This window comes from Pyxicephalus adspersus, chromosome Z, assembly GCF_032062135.1.
Source record: "Pyxicephalus adspersus chromosome Z, UCB_Pads_2.0, whole genome shotgun sequence".
Lineage (NCBI taxonomy): Eukaryota > Metazoa > Chordata > Amphibia > Anura > Pyxicephalidae > Pyxicephalus > Pyxicephalus adspersus.
Window position 1 is genome coordinate 62903703 of NC_092871.1, and position 12974 is coordinate 62916676.

The window sequence follows — 12974 nt, forward strand, 5'->3', positions numbered from 1 at the left end:
TCCCAACAGAATTAAGGTGAACCCCGTCACCCCTGAGAAACAAGTGCGGTTCCTTTTCTAAGTTCTTGTGTCTCACCACCAGACCCCCAATCCTGGTCACGAACCTCCCCACCTCCTTATTAACCTTTATGCAAGCTTTATTTAGTTTATCTTCAGACCTCCCATTACAACAGACCCTTCTTGCCACTATATCGGACCACAAAAACAGTGTGGTCGGGAACAAACTAAGCAGCCTTAAAAAATCAAATTTTATGTTGTGAATAAGTTCACGAGCATGAGCCCCAATATCATTTCCCCCACCATGAATTAAAACAACATCAGGAGGCCTATCCAGACGAGCAAATCTGCTGATCTAAGGCACCACACGGCTCCACTGCATAACCGGGATGCCTATCCAACGGACTTGCGCTGTCTCCTTGGAGACACCCAACTGCCTTCCATTTGACCTAATATCTGCCTCTCTGGTGCCCCAGTACACAAAAGAGTGTCCTACGATCCAAAAAAGACACTCCGTCGCTTCTGTCGCAGCCCCAATACGAGATGAATGCAAAGAATACTCACCCCCATTCCTCCCAGAAGCCACTGTACACCGCCACAAATTGAAAGGGAGACACAAATGAACCATATGCATGCACAAAAAACGGTCTTTCCTGTTTGGGACGAACCCCCAAATACTCACCCGCAGCTTGTACCAGGCAGGCCCTAAAGTCTGGAACAGCCTTTAACACAAACCGCACACCCCTACCTGATTGGTCTGTTTTTGATCTTCTAACCCAAAAAAACACACTGCCTTCTTCCAACCTGACTTCCTCTGCCAACAAGCCCCCTTGACTCGCCCTGCTTGGACTGACAACTTCCCCCATCCTCAGCAGATAGGTTAACTCCTAACTGGCATAAGTCAGTCTTCAGATCTATAGAAGTTAGCTAGTCCACTACATACCATTTAAGTTATTCTAGTTTATGATTGATTTTGTAGGTTGTGTCATGTTACCCCATTGTTTTTACTTTATACACCTAGATGATTAATCAAACCATCCTTGAAAGCCACAGAGCAACTGGCAAGCTGTGTCTTAATCTGATGTGAAGCAGAAGTGAAAAGAGAAGGGGTACAGCATCTTGAGCAGCAAGACCGATGAAAAAGAAAAAGTGATTACAAAATTCAGGTATTATGTTCAGATAAACTCATAAGGCACAATTAAGCTATAATGCTTACTATTGGCATTTAAAATGGTAAATTTCATCAATGAGAGCAGAAAATAACAAATTACATATATATATTATTACATGGCCTAAAGCTTATTGCTACGCCCCTATATTTATTTTAGTGTCCACATTCTAGGCCAGTGATGGGCAACCTGTGATTGTGAAGTTGTTTCCTTTAAAATAATATAGAATACTTAATACCAGATAAGGAGACTTTGTTTTCTTGCTACTCTCCAGGGGTAGGTATTCCAATTGGCCCACTGTACATCTGGCAATAAACAACATTTAAAAAGCATTTACACAATTAAAAAGGTGTTATAAAAAAAAGGAAAAATTAAATCGGCTCCTTTTTGTAGAATGACTACAAAATGACTCTGTCATTGTGCCACTCTGTGGCCTCCTGATGCTGCCGCCACCTCCACACTATGTCCTTTTGCCACTCTGTGGCCTACTGATTCTGCCGCCACCTCCAGACTCTGTCATTGTGCCACTCTGTGGCTTCCTGATGCTGCCGCCACCTCCACACTATGTCCTTGTGCCACTCTGTGCCCTACTGATGCTGCCGCCTCCTCCAGACTCTGTCAATGTGCCACTCTGTAGCCTCCTGATGCTGCCGCCACCTCCACGCTATGTCCTTGTGCCACTCTGTGGCCTCTTGATGCTGCCGCCAGCTCCTGATTCTGTCATGTGCCACTCTGTGGCCTCCTGATGCTGCCACCACCTCCACGCTATGTCCTTGTGCCACTCTGTGGCCTACTGATGCTGCTGCCACCTCCAGACTCTGTCTTTGTGCCACTCTGTGGCCTCCTGATGCTGGCGCCACCTCCACTTTATGTCATTGTGCCTCTCTGTGGCCTCCTGAGGCTCCTGCCACCTCCACACTATGTCATTGTGCCACTCTGTGGCCTCCTGATGCTGCCACCATCTCCATACTCTGTCCTTGTGCCACGCTGTGGCCTCCTGATGCTGCCACCACCTCTGCACTATGTCCTTGTGCCACTCTGTGGCATTGTGCCATTCTGTGGTCTACTCATGCTGCCACCATCTCCACACTCTGTCATTGTGCCACTCTGTGGCCTTCTGATTCTGCTGCCACCTCCAGACTCTGTCATTGTGCCACTCTGTGGCCTCCTCCTGATGCTGCTGCTGCCGCCACCTCCAGATTCTAAATTTTCTGACACCTCCTGCTCCTAACCCAAAAGTAGGAAGGATTAAGAGGCCCCACTTTCACTGTCTGTATTCAGACTGACATTCAAGATCAAGCGAGCTTTTGCCCTTCTGCTCCACGGGAGGTTTCTGTCCTCCCTGAGCTTGCCTTAGGACAGCTGCCTTACCGTTTAACAGGTGTAACGCCCCAGTCAAACTCCCCACCTGTCACTGTCCTCAGAGTGTGTTGCACCCAGTGTGCGCTGGGCGCTTGGAGCCAGAAGCAAGAGCCTCTCAGAGTCAAGTCCCGGCCTGATGCCACACATCAGATGCCAAGTGCTCCCTTATTTCACCTATCTTCGTCAGCAGGTACTGGTGTTGCCACCCACCGCCCCACTCTGTCACCGGGTCACTTTGTGGTCTCCTGATGCTGCTGCTGCCATCTCTACACTATGTCACCTTGCCACTCTGTGGTATCCTCCTGATGCTGCTGCTGCCATCTCCACACTATGTCACCTTGCCACTCTGTGGTATCCTCCTGATGCTGCCGCCACCTCCAGACTCTGTCATTGTGCCACTCTGTGGCCAGTTATCCCTGTGGTAATTTTTCTGACACCTCCTGCTCCTAACCCAAAAGTAGGAAGGAGCAGGAGGCCCCACTTTCACAGTCTGTATTTATTCTTAAAATCTTGATGCTGCTGCCACCTCCAGACTCTGTGATTGTGCCACTCTTTAGCCTCCTGATGCTGCCGCCACCTCCAGACTCTGTCATTGTGCCACTCTGTGGCCTCCTGATGCTACCGCCACCTCCAGACTCTGCCATTGTGCCAATCTGTGGCCAGTTATCCCTGTGGTAAATTTTCTGACACCTCCTGCTTCTAACCCAAAAGTAGGAAGGATTAAGAGGCCCCACTTTCATGGTCTGTATTCATTCCTAATATCCTGATGCTGCTGCCACCTCCAGACTCTGTCATTGTGCCACTCTGTGGCCTCCTGATGCTGCCGCCACCTCCAGACTCTGCCATTGTGCCACTCTGTGACCAGTTATCCCTGTGGTATATTTCCTGACACCACCTGCTCTTCGGTGATCGATTGCTGATGGAATGACTGACGAGGAGTAGGAGGAGCAGGATCATCTGGACCAGCAGAGGATGGAAATTACATACAGCTCCCTTCGGCTGAGGTGGTGGAGCCTTGACGGCCTGAAAGCCGGTGCATGCCACTCAGCGGTTGCTGCGGCAGGCTTGACCACCACATCGGAGCCACAGGTCTCCCAGGCCACTTTATGGTGACGCTGCATATGTTGACGCAGGGCCGTGGTGCCAACATTGGCACTCTGGCCAAGCTTCACCTTCTGCCCACATATTCTACATATGGCCATGTTAACCTCTTCTGGCAGCTTAACAAAAAACTGCCACACCGCCAAGTAGGTGATTTTCCCCCCAACACTCCGCACTAACTGACTGCTACCGCCCCTGCCTCCGTGAACCCCTGCTCCACTACTTCCGGGGTGGGTAGGCTGCTGTGAAGCATGTGGTCTACCCCGGGCACGTTTGGCTCCCGACCTCCCACTGCTGCCACCCTGCTGATTACTAGCCATGTTACCACCTTGCTGGCTCAGATGCTGCCTCACAGGCAAGCTGCCACCCTCTTCCCCTGATGATGATGAAGCACCTTCTTCGCCTGGCTCCCAAGTCCGATCGGCTTCATCATCATAGAGTAGTGTATGCACGTCACTGATGTCCTCCTCAACAGTCTCTGGGTCAGGAGCCTCGCAACACCACCTCCCACGCCACTCTACTCATCACTACTTACCTGCCTAGCAGAGAAAGCGGCGAATGTCTCCTCCAGACCTTGGCTGGGCAGTGGCTGCGGACTCTCCTCTACAAGCTTGCTGTATAGTGGAACTGAGCCCACAGCATACAATACTGGCTGAGGGACCAGCAAAGGACAGAGGCAAGTTGAGGACAGGTGAGGGCACAGGGTCTGCTATGTTGCCAGAGTGTGACCTTGGTTCAGCCATTCTTGTAGGACCTACTGGTTTAAAGAAAAGCTATAGCACCTTGGTGTACAGCAATAATTGAAACTTTTAAAAGCCACTCTAAACTAAAAATACTGCTAAGGTGCAGGCATTTGAAATGTTTAAACCCAAATCCTGTATACATGGGGAGGATGAGGAATATCTGGATCCCAGTCTATATACTGCTCTGCTTTCAGACTGCAAACAGCTAATGGTGTTTAGGATGGAATTGGATAGAAGTCAAGGCAATAGGTAAAATCTGAGGCTGCAAATTCGGTAGCATTATTTCAGGGAAGTAAGTTAAGAATACAATAGTTTTAAGCTTTTACAACAGGTATTCTGCCTGGGATGTTTTCAGGCCTCTACAGTCATGATATCGTGCTCTACACAGTACTGGTTAAAGATCTACCCTGAGCACAGAAAATATTAATATCTACAAATTATCATAAAATACTTAGTGTGTCCTTTGAGTGTCCCAAAATGCCTGGAAACCCAGTTATTAAAAGCAGTAGTAACATCAGCTACAGGAGAGGTGAATATGAGACCAATCAACCTGCACAATTTAACAGAACACCAATCATTGGTCTTTATTACAGTGGCACCTACAAAAAGGCAAAGTTGCACACTGATCACAGATCTGAAGGAAATACACAAAAACACAAGGTTTAGCAAGTATGGAATTATAATTGGACGATATTTGAACAAATAATTGAACAAAAACTTAAACTTAAAAATTCATTTGTGCATGTATATATCAATTACCATTTGATCAATAAAGATTTTTAACAAAATGGAAGATAAAAGAAATTTGATAAAATTAATGTATAGCCAGTTTTATATAAAGAAGGTAAGGGTTAGAACCACTGTTTTGTTTTTCCGCTGTCTGACAAGATAGGAAGATTAACTTTTCTTTATACAGTATGTGTTGGTGACCATTGTCACAGGAACAGAGTGGTGTGATGTGAAACCCAAAATCTAAAAATCCCAAATGGTTTGAATCTTCTAGTTATAACACACAGAGGTTTACCTCTAAACTAAGCGAAACTGGAAAAAAAAATTGTTTTGACTATAAATACACCATAAAGCCGAACACTAGGCAAGCAACAGAAAACCCAGTTTAAATACACATTTTATTGTCAAAGGATTTAAGATTCTCCTCCTCAGCTATTGTGATTCAGGCACACCCATGATCTCCACTGCAGCAGCTAATTTTGTAAAAACACCCCAGCCTGCTGCTGGAAAATGACTAGTAGTATACTTGAGTCATTATTCTGCAGCATCTCAAATAGGCACAGGGGGTCAGTACATTTACAGTATATAGGGAATAAATAATTTCTGGTGCTGCCACTGAGTGCCACTGTACATTGTATCGTATGAGGTTGAGGGCAAGTCATATCCAAAAACTGTGTATTAAAATGACATGTACCCATTTTATTCAGTATATAGATAACATAGTAAATATATTATATTTACATTTTTAGCTATTATATTATAGTTCTCATATTTATTTCAAAGCTTAAATACTGCCTCCAGCATCTTTTTTTTAATATAGACTGGTCCACATATTTGCAGAGTCAAATGTATTAAATTTTGTTATTGCATTAGTTTATCAAAAATGTAGGACAAAAAAGCACCACTTTGACTTTGCACTTGACACAAAGGTTTTTTTGCAGTAAATATGATGCTTGAGGCCTGTATGATCCGCAATTGCTTTGACCAATGCACAATTATATCAATCTATGATGACCTTTATGGTTTCCAGATTACATCTTTCTTCTATACATCAGGCACAGTATCTTATCTCAGTGAAGTGTGAGGTCAGATTTGAAAACTAGACAATGCAGCTTCACCAAAAACATTGGTATAGGAGGATTTGAGGAACTGGACATAGTTTTGCATACTGAGATTGGTGCTTTCTGACTGCTCCAGCCTGTCTTTTAGATCTTGGAGGCGACTCTGAAAACGGCACTCTGCCTACAATAAGACGTGCCAAAAAAAAAAAAAAAAAAAAAAAAAAAAATGACATGACAGTGTTAGTCAACCATTAAGAAATTCAGACATTTTGGGGTAGATGTAACACATTTACTGTGTAAATAAAACCTAATAGGTTTACAAAATGTAATGCTCTACTTTGTAAACTAAAACTGCATGTCAAGTCACCTGGGCATACTTTTCACAGTGGAGGAGAACCACTGGTGCTAAAGTACTTTCACCTCTCCAATTGCAATTCTTCCTAATATACACTAATTACTACACCAACACTATATACCAGGGGTCAGCAACCTTTACTATCAAAAAAGCCATTTTGCCTCCTCTACCACTAAAGAAAAATAGTCTGGAGCCGCAAAACAACACAGTTTATAAACTTTTAAAAGTTTTAATATTTTTTTAATTTTACCTGTTACCACAACAAGTGTGCATGTGTAGGCCTACTTTGAAATAAATTAAACACTGAACTATGCCCCTAGAAGCCTCCAGCTTCTAACGTAGAGCCGCAGGTTGCAGACCCCTGCTATATACCAATTTTAGCATATACTGAGATAATAGAACTTCTGTGTATGTGTGAGAAGTCCATTTATGCTACCACAGCCATTCAAGATCGCCAAAGCTTCTGAACCCCGAGGAATAATTTGATGCCTGAAGGTTAGGTGAGAAAAGTTCAGTTTTAAAATTTATGTTTATCCAAAACATGTTTTGTTACATGTTTTGTATAGAATAGGGAAGAGACAAACCCCCTATCAGTTTTTTTTTTTAGCAGATAGATTTCCCTTCACTTCCTACACCAAAAATGCCACTGGTTCAGAGGAGGACCCTTGCTCTGTCTGTGCAAGTAGTGACATTTCTGCAGAGGTCCAGGTGCATATTCAGGGTAAGAATTCTACAATGAGCAAGAAATGTAAATATCAATAGAATTATCAATCTTCCAGGGATTCAATGACTCAGCTGTCCCTTACATAATATTGTACATTGTGATCTGGCATCATTGATCTTAACTGTCCCCTGAGGAAGCCAAAAGGTGAAACATGTTGGGTACTTTGAGATATCTTTCTGACCAGCAAAATAGAAAAAACTATAAATTTGTAAAACTAGTATATGTTGGCATAACAATTTTATTGTCACTTGTATTCACACTCTATTATAGTACCTTTTTGGTTTAAAAGAGTTGAACTTTGTTAGTTTTAGGACCACTTTATTAACTGTTTACAAAAAATAAACACAAACACTACATCACCTATAAAAGCCTGTCTGTCTCTATCATTCCCTGAAACAGCAAGAAATCTAAACTTTGCTAATTGCAAAGTTATAGGTCTGACTTAGCAGGGGTTGTGTTGGATCTCTACATAATAGAACAATAGTCCTTATCTTTCACGTGCTGTTGGAGGACAGGCGTTTCTAGACAGATTGTAAAGAAAACAGGCTGTGGGATTAACACGTTTTGCTATAATGCAAATTTAAGTGATTTAAACTAAAAGTTTGGCTTTAAAGTGAACCTAAGCTTTACTAATACAGCACGAAACAAGAGGTTAACTATATTGCCAGCCCCACAAGCTGCTTATACTCCCCTTTCCTTTGTTCTGCCTATGCTATTTTAGACCACTGGGAGCACAGAAAGAAAGACCCGTGTTAGCTCCAAGCTGCAAGGTGTCGGACTCTCATTCTTTCCCCCATGTGACAGCACTGGGTGTCTGAGTGGCCATTCACCAAACCCTAGAGCTGTCATTTGTAAGTAAAAAACATATTACAGGCTACTTTTCTTTTTTTTTCCCAATGGATGAAGGAAGGTATAAAATTATTTTTGTTCTAAAACCACATTGTAATTTTGTGATTACATGCAAACAATGCTTATCAATGAAATTTAAAAGGAATAAAGACATTCACATGGTAACTTACATCATCTTTGCTGCGTCGAAACTGGTTGAGTTCAGTCTTTGTCCTGCTCAGTTTTGTCTCCAACTCAAGTATTTTTGATTGTGTCGCCCTCTCTTTGGATGCAGCTCGCTCCTTGGTCTGTTCCACCTGTGATAGTTTCAAACACGAATTATAATATCTGCTAGAGTCTTGCACAGATACAGATGAAATGCACAGAGATGACTTGCCTGTCTTCGAGATTCTTCAATGGCCGCCCCCAGCTGGCGTGATAGGGAAGCTTACTCCTGCGACTTTTCCTCCAGTCTTAACTGATTCTGGTGGATTGCCTCTTCCTTTTTTGACACAATTTGCAGAAGCTCTCGGTTCTGTGTTCCAGAATCCTCCATTCTCCTGATAAATACAAAGCCAATGCATGACCAAATAAGAAAACAGGGTTCTAGAATAGGTGGGGAAAAAACGTGGGGAAGGGCACAGCTTCACTTAGAATAAGTGGGGAAGGCCACAGCTTCACTTAGAATAAGTGGGGAAGGGCACAGCTTAACTTAGAATAAGTTGGGAAGGGCACAGCTTCACTGAAGTGGTACACTGACTTCTTTGTAGTCATTCATGTCACACTAGGTATATTGTTTAGAATGCTAATTTGCCACTGACAAGATTGCTAGAATGTGCATGATGATTGCTCAAATACTTGCTGTTACAAATGCACTGGATACAAACTAACGATGTCTTACTCGTCCTGCCAACAGGATCATTAGTGTAGCATCGGCCTAAAACATCTGTACCTCTCCAGCTCTTCAAAATTGTTTTATAAGGGGGAAAAAAGGTACTAACAATTTATTTTGACCCCATTTTTGCCCATTTACAGGCCAAAGTGGCCCTAGATAAGTTTGCTTTGTTTATTTGAAGGGAATCCAAAAAGAGGGGTCTAGGATCTGGCAGTGCTGTCTGCTAGGGATAGCTGCATCACAACATTGCCTAAGCAGAACTGCAATTCATTCAGCAGTTATTAAAAAAAAAATTGCATGTCGTATATATGTAAATCAGTATAAAATAAACAGCTTTCTGTATTTACTCCAGTCCTATAGGGCAAGCAATAAATGCAATATATATATTTTTTTTAGTTTAGCAGCAAAAAAGCTAAGCTAAAAATACATATATTTATTGCATTTATTCATTGCCCTGTAGAACTGAAGTCAATACAGAAAGAAGTTAATTTTTTACACGTCCAGGCCTACTTTAAATGATACTTTAAATTTTATCAGTAGTCATACATTTTTAGAAATCATATCATGTCACCTATACCTCTCCAGCTCTTCCAGTTTGAAAGATAGATGCTTGTTCACTTCCATTGCAGATTGGTAGCGGTCCCTTGACTCCATCTTGTCTCCCTGCTGCTCCATCTGTAGTTATTTAAATACTTGTTTATTGTAACGAAAAATAATACATAATCTGAATATCAAAGATTATGTCAACCCCAGCAATCCAAAGAATGCTATTAAGTAAATGAAGGTTAAACAGAAACCATAGGAATTTTTTAAGCTTCCTTTATAGGTACATTATCAATATATTACATGAAAATGCATCTATAATAAAATATAGTTAAAAAAAACATTGCACAGCAGACTCTCTACTTGTTCAACTGCCAAAATGTACTTATGGTCAATCTTAATGATAATATGATATTAACAATACAGGAGGCAGGTAAATCAAGGCACTAAATACCTTAATGAGGTATATGGCTTGTTGATTTTCCTGCTTCCTGTATCAATAATATATAATTATCTTTCAAGATTGGCGATAAACACATTTTGGCAGTTGAACAAGTAGAGTGGCTCACACAAAAACTTTAGTATTTGGGACTTTTAGGGTGGCATATACAAAGACATATTTATATATAATAATCCTTTATTTTCTAAATTTACCACATTCTAAAATATACCACAAAACACACATTTTAAAAAAACATACATGATTTCAACCATACAACAAAGTTTCAAGTATGGTAAGCAACCCTTTAGTTACTTTACCTGTAACAATCAAACGCATTTTGCAGATTAGATTCGCTTCATTAGGGATTCAATATTTACAAGTAAAAGACATTGCAACTCTACAACAAAATGCAAAAAACAAACTATTAGTTTTATTTTAAATAAACCATCACGAAATAGGATAATTAAATGGAATATGTATGTACCACCAAGCATAAAATAGTGGTGCAACTTAGACCTGGCGTAGGAAACAACACAAGAAGTGGACCATGGCAGGTAAGACACAACCCAGGTGGGACAGCTCAGGAGACCCAGATGAACAGACAACTTGGAAAGGTTGTTGGAGTGTATTCACAATAGTTAATTGCTATTAACATGCTGTTAACATGCTATTTTCACAAGGGGCAGCAACAGACTGTAAAAGATATATGTTTCTAACAGGAGCATGCAACTGAGATGAGGGTAGATGACAGAATGAAGAAGAGGGGAGGAGACAAGAGACTGAGCAGAAGCTAGGGGAAGAGAGAAGGGACACACATAATGAAAGGCAAACCATGCATGTGTAACATGACATATATGTTTTTTTTAAATGTGTGTTTTGTGGTATATTTTACAATTTTGTGAATCAAAGGTTTTTATATATAATTATGTTTTTGTATATACTGCCCTAAAAGTCCTAAATACTAAAAAAAAAAGTTTTGGGGTGAATTTCAATTCGGGATGTTGGCAGTTTGCTTATATTGACTAGATTTGACAAAAAGAAAATTATATATTTATGCAAGTAGAGTGGCTGCTGAAGAACCATATAATGTAGAACAAAGAGCATTATTGATTGTTATTTACTTATTCTTGTATTGTTCTATGTCAGATTTTCAATAAATATAACATTTTTACATAAATACATTTTCTACAATTAAAATGTACTCCTAAAGGATGCCTATAAAATGTCTTCCATTATTTGTTCATATGACTTATTACTGTATATTATTAAACAGGTTCTAAACAGTGGCCTATTTCTGGTGCAGGAGTTTTGTCAATCCTAGCATACATCATATGTACTTTTCACTAAAAAAAATGAATACCCATGACCTGTCACAGTCCCTTCAGTGACTGAAGTTAGAAGATCTGTGAGACAAGCTGCACGTGAGGTTATCTGACTGTCTCTTTGTTTTTACTTGTTCCTGTGTTGTTGTTTGTAATGACCACACCCCTTGTATCAGCTGCAGCTGATGGTCATTACTGCTCCTCCATTTAGTCTGGCCTCACACTTCATGCTATGCAGTTGATATTCACTTCTGGGATGTGAAGAGCTGGTGTGTTGTCCTCTCCAGAGTTGCTGCTTCTCTATTTGCTATTAAGATACGTTGAACTACTTTTGGTGTTTTTGTTACTAGGCCTCAGGGAGACACTGGTTCCTTCATCAGGGAAAGAACCAGTAGTCTCAAGCCCAGTCACTACTCCTAGGGCTATTCAGGGCTACTAGGGCCTAGGTTTCCGTGTATGAGTATTCCCACCATCAGGATATTTATACTGTCAGGAGTTAGGGCTAGGTTAGGGTGTCTGTAGGGGGTGACCATTCCCTTTTCCCTAGCCATTGGAGGCCTAGTCCCTTGTATTTACCTTTCTGTTTCCCTCCCCTCCCTGTTATCCGTGACATTACCTCAATGTAACAAGTGCATACACAAGTAATTTCATACAACCTGCTGGCTCTTCAGCACATGTTTTTTTTATATGTAAATAAATAAATAAATAAGTTACTCTGTTAACTGTTTTTTTGCATCCACACTGATCACATACCTCAGTACTGTAGGGGTAAATAATTCAGGTAAATAATACTTTGACTTAAAAAAATAACTAATATAAACATTGTTGTGGTTTGTTTATGAATAACTGAATAATGTGTTTGAAAGGATCATTTTACACAGGAACAGCAACTCGTGAGACCCCCACTATCACCTAAGCCTTAGCAAATATAGGGGCAGAGATGCTCCAGGAGTGGAAGAAAACCAGCGCATTCTTTTAACTTTTTTAGAGCACTCCTTGTACATCCAAGGCTCTAGTTTTTACATACAGCACACAGGGAAGGTATTGTACTGGACAAAAATAACATATCCACTCTATTTATAGCTTTATTGACAGGGGACACTACAGGCCTATAGATGGGTACCAGTAAATGAAATAGCCCCTTCACTCTAATATACAATACTATGCAAAACTGAACAGAATCTTATGTATGTTGTAAAATGGTTACCCCACACTTAAAATTACCTTCCCTTAATTTATCTTTAAAAAAACTATCTGTAAAGAATGTCTTTATGTTGGAAGTCAGCCCCAATGGACTGGATGTTGGGGGGCCAGGTGAGCCTGGAAGTAACCTTCAGGCTACACATGGGGCACTTTACAGAGTCAATTGGTGAAAATAACTTTGGAGCACTCTACAGATCCAGCGTCACTGGTCCCTGAAGAATCGCTGAATAAATAGGCTGGTTGAACTAAATACCGATTTTTGTTGGTGCCTAGACTTAGCTTTGTATGACACAACACAGAGTTTGTTTATTGGATGCAGTTTCCTGTATTCTCATTTCTACCATACACCATTGGCCTTCAGTCACAGACCCTCACCTAACAACTGTATACTTAAAGAAGAACTAAACTGCAAAGTGCCTAAAACAATAAAAATCACACTTAACTTCAATCCCGCAGAGCAGTCAATCGGTCCCCAGGTGTCTATCATCAAGTCCCGTGTC

General features: G+C 41.3%; 1 protein-coding gene across 2 annotated transcripts in view; it reads right to left on the reverse strand.

Annotated features, from left to right (window-relative positions):
- Positions 1 to 4930: 4930 nt before the first annotated feature.
- Positions 4931 to 12974, reverse strand: part of ODF2 (outer dense fiber of sperm tails 2) — a 65924-nt gene continuing 57880 nt past the window's right edge. Inside the window, exons 16-19 of one of the 2 annotated variants that reach the window (XM_072431223.1) lie at positions 9536 to 9639; positions 8467 to 8629; positions 8261 to 8386; positions 4931 to 6343 (exon numbers count right to left, since the gene is read on the reverse strand). In XM_072431223.1, coding sequence (XP_072287324.1) covers positions 8518 to 8629; positions 9536 to 9639 — 216 coding nt within the window. In that variant the 3' untranslated portion in view covers positions 4931 to 6343; positions 8261 to 8386; positions 8467 to 8517. The remainder of the gene's footprint in view (positions 6344 to 8260; positions 8387 to 8466; positions 8630 to 9535; positions 9640 to 12974) is intronic. The other variant, XM_072431224.1, reaches the window with a different exon arrangement.